The following is a 17,043-nucleotide window of genomic DNA, read 5'->3' on the forward strand; positions in this document are numbered from 1 at the left end:
AGCTCCTGGATCACATGGCTGTTGCAGAGCTGTGACGCCATTCGCCAGATCTACCCATGACTGCTCCAGTCTTGCCTGATGTCAGCATTTCACCCGGGGTGGGACAGTATGGACATGGTGTTCGCTGTGCCTCGCCACATCCCTCATGCCTTCAGTGGGTTTCTCTATCCTGGTTGGCACTCCATTCCATGCCTCTTGGCCCATGATGTCCCTGGTCACGGACATGTCAGCTCTGAGTGGGGCACTCACCTCGGGGACCTCACCACTCAAGCAAGGCGGTCAGAGGAGGAGTTGTCCCTTCATATCAGTGTACGTGAACTTCGGGCAGTCTGCCTCGTGTGTCTGGCCTTCCTGTCTCACCCTTAGGGTTGATTCGTGGCAGCCAGAACAGACAGCATGACGGCCACGTATTATATCAACAAACAGGGTGGAGCCAGATATAATCCCCTCTTTGCACCAAAGCCCTTCATTTGTGAGACTTGCATAGCCCACTCTATTCACCTGCAGGCATCTTACCTTCCAGGGGTTCAAAATCTGCTGCCAGACCGCTTTAGCCGGCGCTTCCTAGATCACGAGTGGTTGCTTTGACCGGATGTAGGAATAAGACCCTCCGGAAAAGGGCGCTTTTTCCGGAGGATCGGGGCCAGTCTAGACGCTCTTTTCCGGCTTTTTTAAAAGCCGGAAAAAAGCGGCGGACATTTTTATTTAAATGCCGCGGGGGATATTTAAATCCCCCGCGGATTTCCCTACGACGACTAGTGAAATTTACATGCCCCTTCCGGAAAAGGGGCCAGTGTAGACGTAGCCTCACAGTGTGGTGGCTCTGTGGCTGAATCCTGTTGAGCTGGCCTGCTCTGAGCTGGTCCATCTGGTCCTTCTTAGCTTTTCTTGTCACCATTACCTCCACCAAATGGGTGCTGGAACTCTATGCCCTCATGTCAGACCCTCCGTATACTGTGTTCCATAGGGGCAATGTTCAGCTTCACCATCACCCAGATTTTCTCCCAAAAGTGGTCTCTCCTTTCCATGCAGGCTAGGAGATTTTCCTCATGGTTTTCTACCCCAAATCTCACCAAAGAGAAGAGCGACAAGAATGATTAAAGGTCTAGAGAACATGACCTATGAAGCCAGGCTTCATGAACTGGGCTTGTTTAGTTTGGAAAAAAGAAGATTAAGGGGGGACATGATAGCGGTTTTCAAATATCTAAAAGGGTGTCACAAGGAGGAAGGAGAAAATTTGTTCCTCTTGGTTTCTGTGGACAGGACAAGGAGTAATGGGCTTAAAGTGCAGCAAGGGAGGTTTAGATTGGACATTAGGAAAAAAATCCTAACTGTCAGGCTGGTCAAATATTGGAATAAATTGCCAAGGGAGGTGGTGGAATCTCCCTCTCTGGAGATATTTAAGAACAGGTTAGATAGACATCTGTCAGGGATGGTGTAGACGGAGCTTGGTCCTGCCTTGAGGGCGGGGGGCTGGACTTGATGACCTCTCGAGGTCCCTTCCAGTCCTATGATTCTATGAAAGCCTGCGGGAGCAGCGGCTGCACTCCCTGGATGTCAGGTGAGCTCTCGCATGCTAAATTGACAGGACTAAGCCCTTCTGGAAATCCTCACAGCTGTTCCTGGCAGTGGTGGACTGGATGAAGGGTCTGCCAGTTTTGTTGCAGCGTATCTTCTCCTGGATCACGGTGTGCATCCACACATGCTATGACCACTGGGGTCTCTCCTCTGCCTCTCACGGCAACTCCACATGGGTGCAGGCCTTCTTGGCTGCGTTTCTGGCCAGTGTTCCTCTCCAGGAAATCTGCAGGGCTGCGACATGGTCCTCCAGTCTATACCTTCATGTCGCACTGCCCTATTGTACAGCAGTCCAGACATGATGCAGCCTTTGAGGTACTTGGGTCAGCTGCCCATTGACTCCAACCCCTCCCCTGAGTAATGCTTGTGAATCACCTCAATTGGGATATATATGAGCAAGCACCTAAAGAAAAATAATGGTTACTCCTCGTTGTAACTTGTTCTTTGAAATGTGTTGCTCATATCTATTCCATACCCACCCTCCTTGGGTCGGCAGTCATATATACGGCGTCTCACCAGTACAACTCTAGGGGGCTCCCCAACCAACCCAACGGGTAGCAGGTAGGGTAAAAACTTTCCAGCAGCCATGCACGTGGCATGTGAACACCTCACTTGGAATAGATATGCGCAACACATCTCAAAGAACATCAGTTACCAAGGTGAGTAACCATTTTTTATGAAAACCAATCTCACCAAATCGGTATAGGTTCTTCTGAACCCAAAGGACCAGCCACATTCCCAGGCCTGTTTATACCTTAGATCGTACCCAAAAAAGCATGCTGTGTGAATCCTTTAGAATCTAAAGAGTTATTCATTAAAAAAGAAAAAAAAGGTTGAGAGTAAAATTTTTAAAGTTCCTGGTGCAGGCTTGTGGCAGAGATGGAATAATCTGCTGTTTTATAAGTCTCTGGAATATGTCCTTTGCTAGGATGGGTCATCAGTCTTTGCAGGCTCAGTTCATAGCAAAGATGCTACTGAGTGATGAGCCGGAGTGAAGACAAAGATGGAGGAACCCCAGGATTCTCTTTATATCCTTGCCCACGTGAAGGAAATTTCATCCTTCTCCTTGTGTGAAAGTAAGCCCCAGATGGAGTTTGTCACATGAGCAAGTCACCTGTCCATTGCCTACATGCTGGTCTGAACATTCACAGCAAAGTTCCTTAGATTTGGATTGGCCCCATTTAAGGTCCATTGTCAGTGAAGTACTGCTATCCCCTTGACTAGCCACCCTTTTGCAATAGGTGGGCAAAGTCTGTTGATACCTCCCAGAAGTAAACATTTGAAATATCAGGACATAGTCAGTACCCATAACTTCAAATACAAAAATCATATGTGCATATGAAAAGTATAAACTGAATCAGTGAATCATCAGCTTTCAATAGACCTCTCACTTGGTCCACTTTGTACAAAATTTGGTGCAAACATACAACAGTGGTTACAACAATGTTTTGCACGTTCTTATTGGAATCGAATAATATCACACCATCTTGAAGGATACTTAAGTAAGTCCAAGATATCTATTCCCTGGCCTAAAGTTTTTCCCTGGGTAGTTACGGCCTCTGTTTGCTTTACCTGATCTGTGTGTCTAGTGTGGTTTGCTCTACCTGATCTGTGTGTCTAATGGCAGCAGCAGCTTTGGCTAAGGCATCAGGTCTGTTGTTCCACTATATTTCCTCTGAGTGATTTTTATGGTGTCCCTTTGTGTGAGTTACCCAGGTTTCTCCAGTTCTTTCCTTGGTAACCTGTTTAGGTTTATGGGTAGGTCTCCCTCTGGACATCCACTGAGGATTTAGAATATGTACTGATGCTCTGGTGTCCTCTAGCAATTTGGCTATTTTCTCTGAGTTCCCCACTGTAGCTCTTACAGTGGGTCTGCCGCACATGTCACAGTGAAATCTTGCAATCAGCTGGGCAGACCTATGGGGAACAGGGCTCCCCTACTGATCAGCCAACTCTCTTGAAAGCTTCCACTCAGAAGAATGGACTGGGATCTGGTTCAGACAGGGAGTGGGTGTGAAATACTCATTCCATACTGGAGCAATGGGCCAAAGTGGGGCTTCCTGCCTTAACTCTGTTTTCTACATGACCTGAGCCAATGCTTTAATCATAAAGATGAGGGGCTGGCAATCATATTTTCTCATATCTTCCCCTCACTTCACCAGCTCCATCCAAATCATGGTCCTAAGGGTCTCCTTGGGATGGTGCTGCTCAGCATTGTGGGAAATAGGGGGATTATAATTGGGCAGGTGGCCAGCAGAGTGAGAACCGTTAATTGCAAATGTAAGATCTGATAATGGCTCTAAGGTAGTCTTTTTGTTGATTTGTCTTTTTAAGATGCCAGTCTCTTAACAAATCCCCTGCCTGTTTGATTTTTGTAGAGATGTTAAAAAGCAGGGTTCTTTCCTGTAAATGTGTAAATGCTGACATTTACATGCGGGGGGAAGCAGCTCCGCAAGAGCCAGTGCATGCGACTGTGAGCATTGACTCCCGTGGAGCAGTCTGCCCTCATCCCCTGCACTGCTGCGGCTCCCAGTGAGCACTGGCTCCTGTCTTCTCCCCACACCCCATGCTGCTGTCTCTGATACAAAGGCAGCAGGAGGGAGAGGGGGCCTTGCGTGTAACCGTAAAGATTAACCAGTGAGCCCAGTATACACTAACACATCCCTAGATTTTTGCCACTAGTTTATTCCAGGTTAGGTGCTGTATATTCACAGCTCCAATGGTCACTTTTGTCTGAGAATTTAGTCCTGCATAAGTGCTCTGTACTAATTCGGGTCTTTGACACTGGAAAGTGATAATCCCATTCTCTTCTGTCTGGGGTAATGAATCAGGCTATGTCTAGACTTCAGGCATCTTTCGGAAGAAGCTTTTTTGGAAGAGATCTTCCGGAAAAACTTCTTCCAAAAGAGAACGTACACATTGCAAAAGCACATCGAAAAAAAGCAATCTGCTTTTTCGAAAGATAGCGTCCACACTGAATGGACGCTATCTCGCATTTCAGCTGTGATTACTATGGATGGAGTGGCCACCAGGGCACCTGTGCTTTTTCCTCTTCCTCTTCTTTCAAAAGAACTCCCTCTTCCCTGTCCACACACACCCTTTGCCGAAAGAGCTCTTTCAGAAAAAGGCTTCTTCCTCGCAGAATGAGGATTACTAGTGTTGGAAAAACCCCTCTGTTCTTTTGATTTTCTTTTGGAAGAATACGATTGCAGTGTGGACGTAATTGAAGTTTTTTCAGAAAAATGGCCGTTTTTCTGAAAAAAATCAGCAGTGTAGACATACCCTCAGAGAGAAATGCCAGCATCTTTTTTTGAATTAGGTAAGTTTCAGGGGCTTCTGTTGGTTTCTGCTCTTCTTGAGAAAAGAAGCAGGCAGTAATATTTTGAGAGCACTTATAATCCATTACCAGAGCCCAGGGGCAGTCTGCTCCTAAGAACCTATGCTTATGTCCAGAGATCTGCATCACAAGGAGGAGCACATAACTGAGCCAACTGGGTTAGGTCCATGTCATCAGCAGAAAGGTACATTGCCAAATGTGAGCCAGCAATGCCACGGGCTGTGTCACAGTTCAGTGGTCCCAGTCTCTTGGCAATAGCCTTGGCCTGACTGGGAGACCATCTTATTACATCTGTGACCAGCTCTATTGTGGAAAGATCGGCTCCTGCAACTGTGTGTTTAACCTCCCTTGTGGAAATAGGGGCAACACTGTGCATTTGTGACCAATTGGGGTGAGCATCCGGCGGTATCGCTGTTCTTCCAGGGAGCTCCCAATTGCAATTCTCTTATTTTTACAGCCGCTACCAGCAATTTACTAATCTCTGCCTCACACTTCTGGTGGCCTGCTGCTGCCTTAGCTGCTTTATTTCCATCTGCTAGGAAGCAAGTTGCTGCTCTTGCTTCCTCTAACCCACACAAACATTTTGTTAACACTTTCCTGTATTGATATGCATCCCTGTTGGCCTTGTCCCTCTCCTCTTGCATATTTCCAAGGACAGTCACCATTTTAAGTTTTTCTGCTTAAATTCACATCCATCAGTCTCACATTTGTTTAAAAGCTGTTGTAACTGCATTCTGTCCAGCTCCAATTCCTGCCTTCCCTTTACCATTTCAACCATGTCAAGACATGCATAAAACAATGTCCATGCAGCAGCCGCATCCTGTACACTACCTCATGGCTTAATGGTTGTGCAATATTGTTCAAAGCCCAGAGTTGCTTCAGTCAGGGATTTTCACTCTTAAAGCACCTCTTTTCCCATGGGCACTTCCCCTTCTTCATTACCACCTCTCTAACCAGTTGTCTTTTTCCTGTCTCAAGCGAGCAGCCAAAGGGGATTTCTCAGCCATCTCTACTTCCCTTATTTCACTAGTCATCTTTACTCACGCAGTCTCAATATAGCTTTAACATCTTTACTTTTAAGGCACAACATTTAACTCCTTATTGCACAGTTCTACGGGGATTCAAAGCACAATTCTTAACTTAAACCTTACGGTCTTTACCAAATATTCTGTGCGAAAGATAGAGAGATGTCACTAAGGAGCTTAGGCTAAAAAGGAAGAGAGAGAATTTGCTCAGGTTTTAGCCTCAGTTTCCCCACTCTGAAGCAACTACTCAACAAGTTCTCCACCAATTTATCAGATCTGCCCATTACTTTGGAATATGCTCATTTATTAGGGTTACTCTTCTGAGGGATGAGCGTGGTGATTCTATCAGTCATGTGGAGCTTTACTTCTCCCTTCTGCCAGTTCCCTCCCAATGAGGCTGTTCTGAAGGATCTAGGTTCCCCCGGATAGGGTTCTTCCTACCCTAGATGAACACACACACAGATGAACACACACACAGTCACACCCATTACCAAAGCACGTCTGAGAGGACTGGCTAATCAGCACTCACAAGCGGACCCCTTATATGTCCCTGGACTCAGTTGTCTGAGATGCGCAGCAGAGCCAAGCTGTGACCCTCAGGTGCTCTTGGACTCAGTGGGCTGGGTTTAAACAGCATTTAAGCTGCCAACTTCATATTCCCCCCAAGTTCAGCACTATCTCCACTTTCACACCAAACCCATTCTGCTAGTAACCCATTTGATGAGCAAATCTCACCGGATTTTGGGGTGCTAGAGGAATCTTTAGCTTAGGTACAAGGAACAGAGTGAATGGGAAAGCCAAAAGATCCCCAAAGAGGAGGGAGAGAGAAAGAGAGAAAAGAAACCAGCTTAACTGTAAAAGTTATTTATTTCTAGGTAGTAACCATGCAAGGGGAGCCAGACAAATAAAACAGTTACAACATTACAACTCACTTGAATCTGATTCAAGTTGATTACAAAGTTGATTACAAACTTTAGGTCTAGCAAACCATAGCTGCTCGTAAGGCAAGGTCAGGAGGCTATACCTAGAGAGAGAGGATGGAGAGATGTCACCACTCTGTGAAGCTTGAACTGATCGGGATTCCTAGATGGTGATGGTAGCTGGGGGCCCAGAGTGTTGGAGACAGGCAGACAGAACCCCAGCACTATCAGCTAGGAGATGCTGTCCAAACAGAGCTGATGCAGAGGCATCAGAACACTTTGCTTGAACATGGGTAGGGGTCTCTGTAGGGAAACAACAATGGTTCAAGAAGGAACATTAGATTTGTTTGTGGGTAGACAGGGAGATGGTTCAAGGGAGTTTTCTAAAGTTATTTTTTTCAGGCTAAACAATAGAAACTGATCATTCCTGGCTATGGGTGGTGTTCCTTCTAGGGAGCTCATAATGCAATGAGGCAATTTCAGTATTTTGGATACCAATAGAGGAATAATGACTAAAGTTGGTCTGAGGATTACTGATCTGCATATGGCAGGGGTGGGCAATAATTTTTGGTGAAGGGACACTCCAAGATTTTGGAAACGGCTGCACTTTTCTGTGGAGGAGGTACAGGGTCTAGGATGGAGGCTGGGCACAGAAAGCTGCATAGGGTGAGGGACTGGGATGCAGGAGATGGTGTGATGTCTGAGAGGGAGTTTGGGTGAAGGAGGGGGTTGTCACCTGGGTCAGGGGAATGAAAAACCCATAGCCCCTGAGCACCATAGTTAAGCTGACCCTGGTCTATACTACAAAATTACTTCAGTATTGCTATGTCGCTCAGGGGAGTGAATAACTCACTCACCTTAGCCAAGCCATTACACCATCCTAAGTGCTGCTGCGGACAACCCTGTGTCCACAGGAGGGCTTTTCCCGTCACCATGGCTACTGCCTCTTGCAGAGATGAAGAAACTACACCCACAGGAGAACTTCCCAGGAGGAATTCTCCTGTCAGCATCTTCTCTGAAGTGCTCCAGCCTCACAGCTGCACCGGTGCTGCGTTTTAACTGCAAACCTACCCTTAGTCCTTTCCCCGCACCGCGTAGCAATGCAGCACAGAGGAGAAACTGAAGCTCGCACAAGGCTGTGTCTGCATTACCAGTTGTGTCACCACAGGGTGTGGAAAACACCCCGGTGAGTGACACAGGCATAAGGGGTCATGTGCACAGCGCCATGTGGTCAGGAGAGCTTCTCCCCCAATGCAGCTGCCACCACTCATGGAGGCGGTTTTATTACGTTGATGCGAGAGTTCTCTCCTTTCAGCAGGGTGTCTATGCGAGTGGTCTTTCAGCAGCACAGCTGTAGTGGTACTACGATGCCACTGTCAGCTCAGAAGCGTGGGCATGATCTGAGACTCACAAATATCGTCCCTTAAATTCGTACTGTCACAGCCTGCACCTCCATTAATCTCCAGTGCTGCCCCTATCCCAAAAACCACTCAGCACCACACTGGGGCTCTGGGACTCATGGGGGGAGGACAGGTAATGGGAGAGAAGCGGTTGGGGGGCTCATGGGTAGGGCCCTACCAAATTTGTGGACATGAAAATCATGTCTCAAGACTCTGAAATCTATCAAGGGGAGGGTCAGGGCAGGGGTGTCCCATCCAGAGACTCCTGTGGGGCCCCTGTCTCTAACTGCTAGTCACCTTCTGGTTGGGGAAGGACAGGACTTATTCTTCTCCTGCACAGCGGCTTAAGGAGTCAGACCCACCTCCGGGTACCTACCCCTGCCAGAAGGAGCTGAGGGGCAGGATAGCAGCGCCAGAACTTCGTGCAGCTAGTTACTGGAGGTGGAGGTGGGCCTGGTCTCCCCTGTGCTGCTTGGAACCACCCCCCTCCTCACAACCCCTTTTTAGGTCTGAATCCCGATGGTTATACCACCCTGGAATTCTAGGTGTAAACATCTGAACACTTGAAATTGACTAATTTTAAAATTGTGTGGCTGTTAAATTGACCAGAACGTTCCCTGAATTGGTAGGGCTCCCCTCCTGGGCTGGGGACGGTGATAGGGGAGATGGAGATCAGGGGATTGAGAGTAGGGGCAGTGATAGGGGAGATGTGGGGTGGTGACAGTGATTGGGGAGATGGGGAGTCAATTGAGAGGATAGGGAAATACAGGGTGGGGCAGCGATGGGGGAAACGGGAAGCTGATAGCAGCAATGGGAGGGTCTCCTGGGGTATTCCTGGCAGTTACTGAGTGGTGTTAACAGTACTGAATGTTCACAGGTGCTGGGATTTATTGGGGGATCACCGGTGGTGTGGGGGAGTGAATCTTGTTGCTTCCTCAACAATAGAGTGTGGAGGAAGGGCTGATTTATGGGAAAGGGTGGCAGGGCAGGGGGGCCTCCCCTCACTCTGGGTTGTGTCTGACACCCCATAAATCATTGGTAGAGTTAGAACTTTCCACAGCCCCCAGATCCCAGCTGCAGGGTGGGGGGGGGGTGTATTCAGGAGCGAATCACTTCCACTCCCCCCACCCCAGGCCCCTGGGCTCTGTTCATGGGGCTTGGATTCCTTTGCTCCCCCATGCCCAGGGCATGGGTTTGGTGGACAACCGGGGCAGGGGAATATGGACCAATGGAGCATGGGGTGGGGGTGGGGATTTTCACTCCTTCCTTGGCCAGGTCTGTTCAGGGGAGGGGAAGGTGGGCGGGCAGCCCTGTGGTATGCAGGGGGCTACAGGACCCCTTCCCTGCTGACTTCTCCCATGCCCTCCCCAGGAGAGCTGTACATCGGGGGCCTGAGCAAGAACATGTTCAACAACCTGCCCAAGCTGGTGGCCTCGCGGGACGGCTTCCAAGGCTGCCTAGCCTCTGTGGACCTCAATGGCCGCCTGCCTGACCTCATCGCTGACGCCCTGCATCGGATCGGGCAAGTCGAGAGGGGTTGTGATGGTAAGAGAGTCCCCTCGCTGCCCAGAGCCCACACAACCCTAGCAGGGAGAGCTGTAGGGAGCAGGGCAGGAGTGCTGACTGTGGAGGGAGCTTCCCACTCCAATCCCAGCCTTTCCCACCAGGGGGTGCTGTATGCTCAGACAATACAGGTCTCCCCATTCCTAGTGCTCCAACCAGAGGCTCCACCTTCTCTCCTGCTGATAATGGGGATCCAGCCTCAGAAGCCAGAGGCTTCTAGCACAGCCCCTCTGATGGGGGGATCAGAGAGTTGCAAACACCTTAATTAGCAGCCAGCTACCACCGCCACCCCAGTGTTATCTCACTCATCACATGCGGCCTCCTGTCAGCAATGGGATGGAGGGGCTGCCAGGGACACCTCCCTTACAGGCTCTGGCTTTGCTCCCTCCGTCACCGCATACCTCACTTGCCATTGCTGCCTCCTTCCCCCATCCCTAGTGTAAGGTGCCCAGGCATCTGAGAGCTCTCCCAGCTCTGGGGGGAGATGGGGTCCACTGGTTAGAGTGTGAGGTGAGCAGGGGGATCAAGGGGCCTCTGTTCCATCCCCAGCTCTGCCCCAACTTGTTGCAGATTTCCTCCTCTCTCTCACCTGATTCTTTTCCATGGTTTTTGGCCCCAGCCTCTGTCCCAAAGGGCTAGGGGAGCAGCAGCCAGAGCCAGGCCTATAACCCAATTCCGGCCCTTTGCCCCCAGGCCCGAGCACCACCTGCACCGAGGACTCATGTGCCAACCAGGGCGTCTGCCTGCAGCAGTGGGACGGCTACACATGTGACTGCACCATGACCTCGTACGGAGGCCCCGTGTGCAATGACCGTGAGTGCTGGGATCCAGTGTGCTGGAGGAGCAGGGCATGGGATGCGTGCATGCCTGACTAGGGAACGGGGAAGAATCCATGAAGGGGCAGCTGTGTGCTAGGGTGGGTAATAGGGGGCAGGGGGAAGGATTGTGCTGAGCAGGGTGGTGTGCCGGGAGGGGGTAGGAGCTTGCGGAGGGAAGCTGCAAGCTAGAGGATTGCAGGGGCCAGGGTGGGGCACTCACGCTGTGATTCTGCGAGTCTGAAGGATTGGGGATAGGTGGATGGAATGGGGGTGCTATATGCCCAGGGAAGGGGTGGGAGGAGGACCACACTGGGGATGCTGTGAGCATCAAGAGGCCAAAGGAGCACTCACATGCGTAAATGGCTTTGGCCTGTCTGGGGACTGTGAGTTGACTGTTCTCCACAGAGACCCTTGAACTGACGAAATTTGGGGAAGCCACAGGCTGTGGGCCGGGGTTGCACTGTGATTGTGGCATTGAGCCTATGGGCTGGGCCCAGAAATCACAAGGATACCAGAGGGCGGGACTGTGTGCCAGGGCAGCCCCACAGGTGTCAGAGCTGTGGGCCATGTCAGTATCATGGACTAGCTGGCACTATAGGACAAGTGGGCATTATGGGCTTTGTCCTGGGGTCCTTGGCCTGGTCCAGCTATATAGAGTGGGTCCATGAGGGTGGATTGAGGGGTTGGGTAGGTCCATAGACCTGGATCCATGGTTTGGTTCGGGTCTGTGGGTGGACCTGGACAGCAGAGTCTGTGGGGTGGATCCATATGTTGGGTTGGGATTGTGGGGCAGATCTATGACGTGTGTGATTTGGGCAATGAACTGAGTCTGTGCCTCAAACATGCCTTTTGCAATGGCTTCTCAGCGTGGCCCTCAGCTGGGCCAGGTGGGGACCGATCCATACCCACAGGCAGCCCCCGAAGGAGAGCCTGGCATGGGGAGTGGGGCTGGGATCATAGCTATGGGGAGGGATGCCCAGCTGGGTTGGTAGTGTTGGGGGCTCTGCCCACTGGTAATGGGGTGGGGCATGTACGAGGGGTGCTCATTGGCACTGCATAGTGGGCAGTTGAGCATGGTGTGTCCTAGCTGTGCTCTTGGCCCAAGCCATCAGCTGGACATCTGACGAGCCTCCAGGAATTCCCGTTCCCTGCATCATCCTCTCCCTCTGCAACTCCATCCTCCCCCCACCCTCTGCACCGGACATTGCAGATTGGTGTTGTGGCATGGATGTGAGAGGAAAAATACATTCCGTGAGGGAGGGAGTGTAAAGGGGAGTCAGGCAGGGATGGGGTAAAAACAAAGCCTTGGCTAAGGAATAGGATCTAGTCTGTAACATGCAACAGTGCCCCTTCAGGAGTGGGTGAGCCCTGCTCTGCATGTGGGCATGTGCACTGTCTCCAGGGAGAGAGTATTTGCTGCCCCTTTGTCCAGGGGGTGAGCCCTGCTCTGTGTATATTTGCTGGTTTGACTTTTGTCTCACTCCCATGGCATCTTAGGCTGTAGCCTGGGATGCATGGGGTTGATGCCATTGTTCTAAATGATTGATGGCTTTGGAGAATGATTAAACAACTAAATTCAGGTGCCTGTGGCTTTTGTAACTGGCTGCCCCTGAACTGTTGACAGCACCAGAGGGGGGTTGTGTGTGATTGTATCTTTGCACTAAACCCTCATTGCTAATTTCAATAAATACAAATTATATTTTTGAGATACAGCCATGTTGGGGATCCCAAAATGTGCAAGGAGGTGAAAGTGGCAAAGCCAGCTGGAGTACTTCATTTCAATGCGAGGGAGTGAAAGTCTGAGTGAGAAAACAGCGAGAACGTCCCAGCCCCTTCACAGGGCGGGTGTGCTGGGCACTGCAGAATGTGAGAGGGGTTTAAATGGGGCGTAAAGGTGACCAGCTCTCTCTGTTCTTTGCAACAATGTGGAAACCAGGGCGGGAGTGATCATAAAAAGGACCATGCACCTAGTGTAAGTGGGGACTGGGACCATTATTGGTGAAATGGGCTAGCAAAAGGATCTGAGTCCTCGCTCTCACTTCCTTTACCCAGAGGCCTCCCTGACCTGAGAATTCCTCTTCTACTTTACTGCATGGTAGGGTCCTTGTAACCCCAACAAGGCTGGGCCCAGGATTCCTGGAGGGCTCAACCCCCAGACTTATTCAGGAGACTTAAGTCAGGGGCTATGATGTCCCCACTTCAGGGTGCTCTCTGTTCTCTGGCCGCTTCCTTGGCCCACTCATCATTCCATACACTTCAAAGCAAATACAATTTACTAAACAGCAACCAATTTAAAAAAGAATAAAGAAAACATGGGAGAAGTTAAAGGAAACTTGTAACCCTGCTCTGTGGGCATGGGAACATCACAACCAGCCATCTCTGGAATGTAAGGGAAGTTCACAGTCTGTGCTTCATGCACCCCAGGCCCAGGCTGTGCTGCAGGTGAGGTGCGTCTATGCAGCAGGGCTTAATTCAAAATAAGCTATGCAAATTGAGCTATGTCCATTGCATGGTTTATTTCAAAATTGGGAGCATCTACACAGCACTTATTTCGAAATAGAGTGTTCTTCCTCCGACTTCCCTTACTCCTCGTACAATGAGGGTTGCAGGAGTCGGAGTAAGAAGTCCTCCAGCTTGACAGTATTTTGACACTATTTTGAAATATATGCCTGCTGTGTAGACATGGACGACGTTACTTTGAAATAACGCTAGTTATTTGAAATAATGTTGCTGTGTAGACATACCCATGGTTGCCACACACCTTCAGGATCTAGGTGTCAGCCCTCTATTGGGGTTATCCCCCTCTATGTGTGGCCTACAAGATCTCCTGGCTGCGGTGTCACCCTGTGCTAGACCATCTAGCTAGGGTCCCCCCCCCTTGCTCTCCCTAGCTGCTCATCACATATGGCTCCAGACTGCTTCAGCCCCAGCTCCACTGTGCCTCAGCATGGATGCTGCTCTGCCTCCAGCACCCTGGGACTGCTTCTCTAGCCCCTCTGGCTCTGTCTGGTACAGGTCTTTTCCTAGCACAGTTCTGCTCTTCGGGCTGCTTCTGCACCTCTGCTCGCAGCACTGACCAGCTTCCTGGGCTGCTTCTCTGGCTTTTGTTGCTATGACCCTGCTTCCCGCCCTGAGCTGTGCTTTGACTGCTTGTTCATGTTGATTCCAATCAGGTGCACATACTCTACATGCATGGACATTGGAAACTTTCCCCTAACAGCTCCCATTGGGCCAGCTGTAGAGCCCCCTAGACTGGTGCCTTCATGGCGCTCAGTGTATGACCCTGCCAACCTGACCCCCTCTTTAGTTCCTTCTTACCATCCATGATGGCGTTGGAACATGGCTCACTTGCTCACAAGTGCTTCCTAGCGTCACAGTTTGTAGTTAGAGTTGTTAGTTTTCTTCTTCTTAGTAGTTCCTAGTTCTGGGCAGCCGGGATCGTTCTGTCCCCCACTTGCCTGGGGCTCACCACAGGCCCAGGACTTCTAGGCTTGTGGTTCCTGCTGGAAGCCGATGCCTAATAGTAACCCCCATGACTCCTGCTTATGCTGCAGAGGGAAGCTCATCAATCAGAGCACTGCCAAATTTGCAAGGCTTTCTAGCCTCACATGAAAAAAGAAAGCGCAACCTCTGATGGGAGCCACCCTTAGACCTGCAGCACCTGGGCTGAGTTCCTCGGTGTGGAGCGCCCCAGGATCGGCTGGGAAAAGGCGCGCAGAAAGGACCCAGTAAAGGAGCCCCAGAATCCTAACTCATCGGCAGAGCCACAGCACCACTCAACATCACTGGTGCTGCTCAAGTGCCACAAAAGGGGAGACAGGCCACTCCCCACACAGACCTGCTAGACGCCTAGTGGCCAGAGAGTCCGCAGGCAGGATTCAGCCACTAAATAACATTAAGCACCACCACTGATCCCAGTAGCCCAAGCACTGTTGAGTCTGGCACCAGCTCCCCTGCCATTCAGGACCTGGTGGAGGTCTTGGAGCCACCCTCAAAACCAGACAGGTTTGAGGAGGCCAGAGATTCGATTGAGTTAACGGTGCTTCCCGTAGCAGCAGACAAGGACAGGAGATGCTGCACCGCCCACACAGGTGCTGGTGAGAGACAAGCCTGCCTTATTGCGGTGTTCCCCATCCACAGACCAGCACTTTCCAAGACACTGTTCCAGGTCCCCGTTGTCTTGGCATCGCTCACTGGTGCCTGTGGTAATGCAGACATGCATGGGACTGGTGCAGGTGTTGCCACACTCCCCAACACTGAGCGGCCGCCACTGGTCCTAGTCTGAATCAGAAGAGTGGCACCATTACTCAGCACCGGACTCCAGAAACCACTTCCCAGCACCACGGAATGGGCACTGTTTCTGGTCCCACAGTAGTAGGCACCGGTCCCCGGCCTCTTCTTCACTGCTAAGCAACAAGAAACAGCACTGACCACCTGCTCATTGGCACCACCTTGGTCCTCTCCCTCCAGGTCTTCTGTGCCGGAGACTGAGTCAGCCAACTCCAGGAGTGGTAGGCTTCAGTCAAGCAGGCACAAGGGAGAGCCCCATATGGCCTGCCAATGCCAATGGCCACCACTCAAATAGTGGTCCTTTTGGACCTACTGGGTGTGCCACCAAACCCAGGGCATCCCCTTCATGGGTTCCAGTTTGGCAATCTTAGCAGGTCACCACCTCAGGTCACCTGGGATGACCCCCCCACACCACATCCAGCAGAGGCAATTAATGCTAAGCCCACAAGTCATGACTACAGGTACAAGCAGGATCCAATAGGTGCCTCCGGTTACCAGGACCTTGACACTCACTGGACAGCCAGCATGGGGATATGCAGGAGTCAGGTCCTGTGGAGGTATCGGATTACCCAGTTCTTCCTGCTCAGCTCCTCTTTCTCCTCTCTGGATGCGGTGGTAGAAGGGGCGTCAACCTTTGGGTCACCTCCTATCGACCATAAGGCCCATCAGGACTGACTCTGTTGCATCGCTCACAATATGGGCCTGCAGGCGAAGGAGGCAGCAGAAGCAGAAAACTCCATGATGGACACACTTACCACGAGAGTCCATCAAGGGTTGCCCCCCCATAAATCAAAGCAATACAAAAGACAAATTCTATCATTTGGAAGATCCCAGCTTCTATTCTTCCTACTGCCAGAGGTACGGGAAGAAAATATTACATGCCCTCTAAGGGATATGAATTCCTATTCTCACATCCTCCCCTATGCTCACTGATGGTCTTGGCAGTAAACAAGAGTGCCAAGGCCAACAGGCACCAGATCCCAAGGCCAAGTAGGCCAAGAAGATGGTTTGTCAGACAGGGCTACACAGTGGTGGGGGCTTACAGCTGAGGATAGTCAACCAACAGGTTATCCTCAGCAGATACAATTTTAAAAGGCTCTGGAGCCACAGTGAGATGTCTGGCGTGCATAACCCATCTACCCAGAGAAAGTCCTTCAAACTGTAGCAGCAGCACCAATACCAATCACACCTGAGGCAGGACATTTTCTGCTGCAGGGGCTGAAACAGTAGGTGCAGGCTGTTCTGCCAGTCAACAAGCTAAGGCCAAGGACCCACAAAGCCCCAATCAGGACCTAAGTAAGGGTTTTGATGGGATACCTGAGGACTACATGCCACTCAACATCCCGGATCCTGCCTCCCATTTCCTCAACCGCTTATCCCAATTCCATTATGCACGGTCCCTTATAACATAAGACCGGTGGGTCCTCCGCACAGTGGAAGAAAAATACCCACTCCAGTTCTGCTCTGCCTGTCCATCTTCAGGTACCCTTCTCACAAGCAACTCCTTCATCAGGAGGTGCAGTTGGAGGAGATTCTTCAGGAGTTAAGAGGTAAGGGGTTTTAATCTCAATACTTCCTAATCAGAAGGGTGCCTCAGGCCCATTTTGGACCTTCATGGTCTCAACAGGATCAATGTAGAGTTGAGATTCCATATGGTCTCTCTAAGCATGATTATCCCTTCCTTGGATCCGGGGGATTGGTACGCAGGCCTTGACAGGAGAGACACCTATTTTCACATCACCATTCGACTAGCTCACAGATGACTCCTAATGTTCATAGTAAATCTTGAACATTATCAATTTATCATGCTCCCATTCAGCCTCTCCACGGTCTCCCACGTGTTCACCAAGTGCACAGCAGTTGCAGCCTTTCTCTATAAGAGACAGGTACATGTGTACCCTTATCTCAACATTTGGCTGCTGAGAGGGCATTCCAAGGAGCAGGTGGAATCTCACATGCAAGTAGTCAGAGACACATTCTGCAGGCTGGGACAACTGCTCAACTTAGAAAAGTCAACACTCATTCCAACCCAGAGCATGGAATTCACAGGGATGGTGCTGGGCTCCGTGCCATGTTGCAGATCAGCCAGTGTCTCTTGCATGACACCACCAC

The 17,043-nt window shown here is 50.5% G+C and overlaps 1 protein-coding gene across 20 annotated transcripts in view; it reads left to right on the forward strand.

Moving 5' to 3' along the window:
• The window catches only part of NRXN2 (neurexin 2), a 332,982-nt gene that overhangs the window by 176,751 nt on the left and 139,188 nt on the right, over positions 1–17,043 (forward strand). For all 20 annotated transcript variants that reach the window (XM_089781141.1, XM_075939211.2, XM_075939215.2 and 17 more), the window contains 2 exons: positions 9,632–9,805; positions 10,517–10,636. In XM_089781141.1, coding sequence (XP_089637267.1) covers positions 9,632–9,805; positions 10,517–10,636 — 294 coding nt within the window. The remainder of the gene's footprint in view (positions 1–9,631; positions 9,806–10,516; positions 10,637–17,043) is intronic.

Source organism: Pelodiscus sinensis, chromosome 11 (genome assembly GCF_052426305.1).
Source record: "Pelodiscus sinensis isolate ZL-2025 chromosome 11, ASM5242630v1, whole genome shotgun sequence".
Lineage (NCBI taxonomy): Eukaryota > Metazoa > Chordata > Testudines > Trionychidae > Pelodiscus > Pelodiscus sinensis.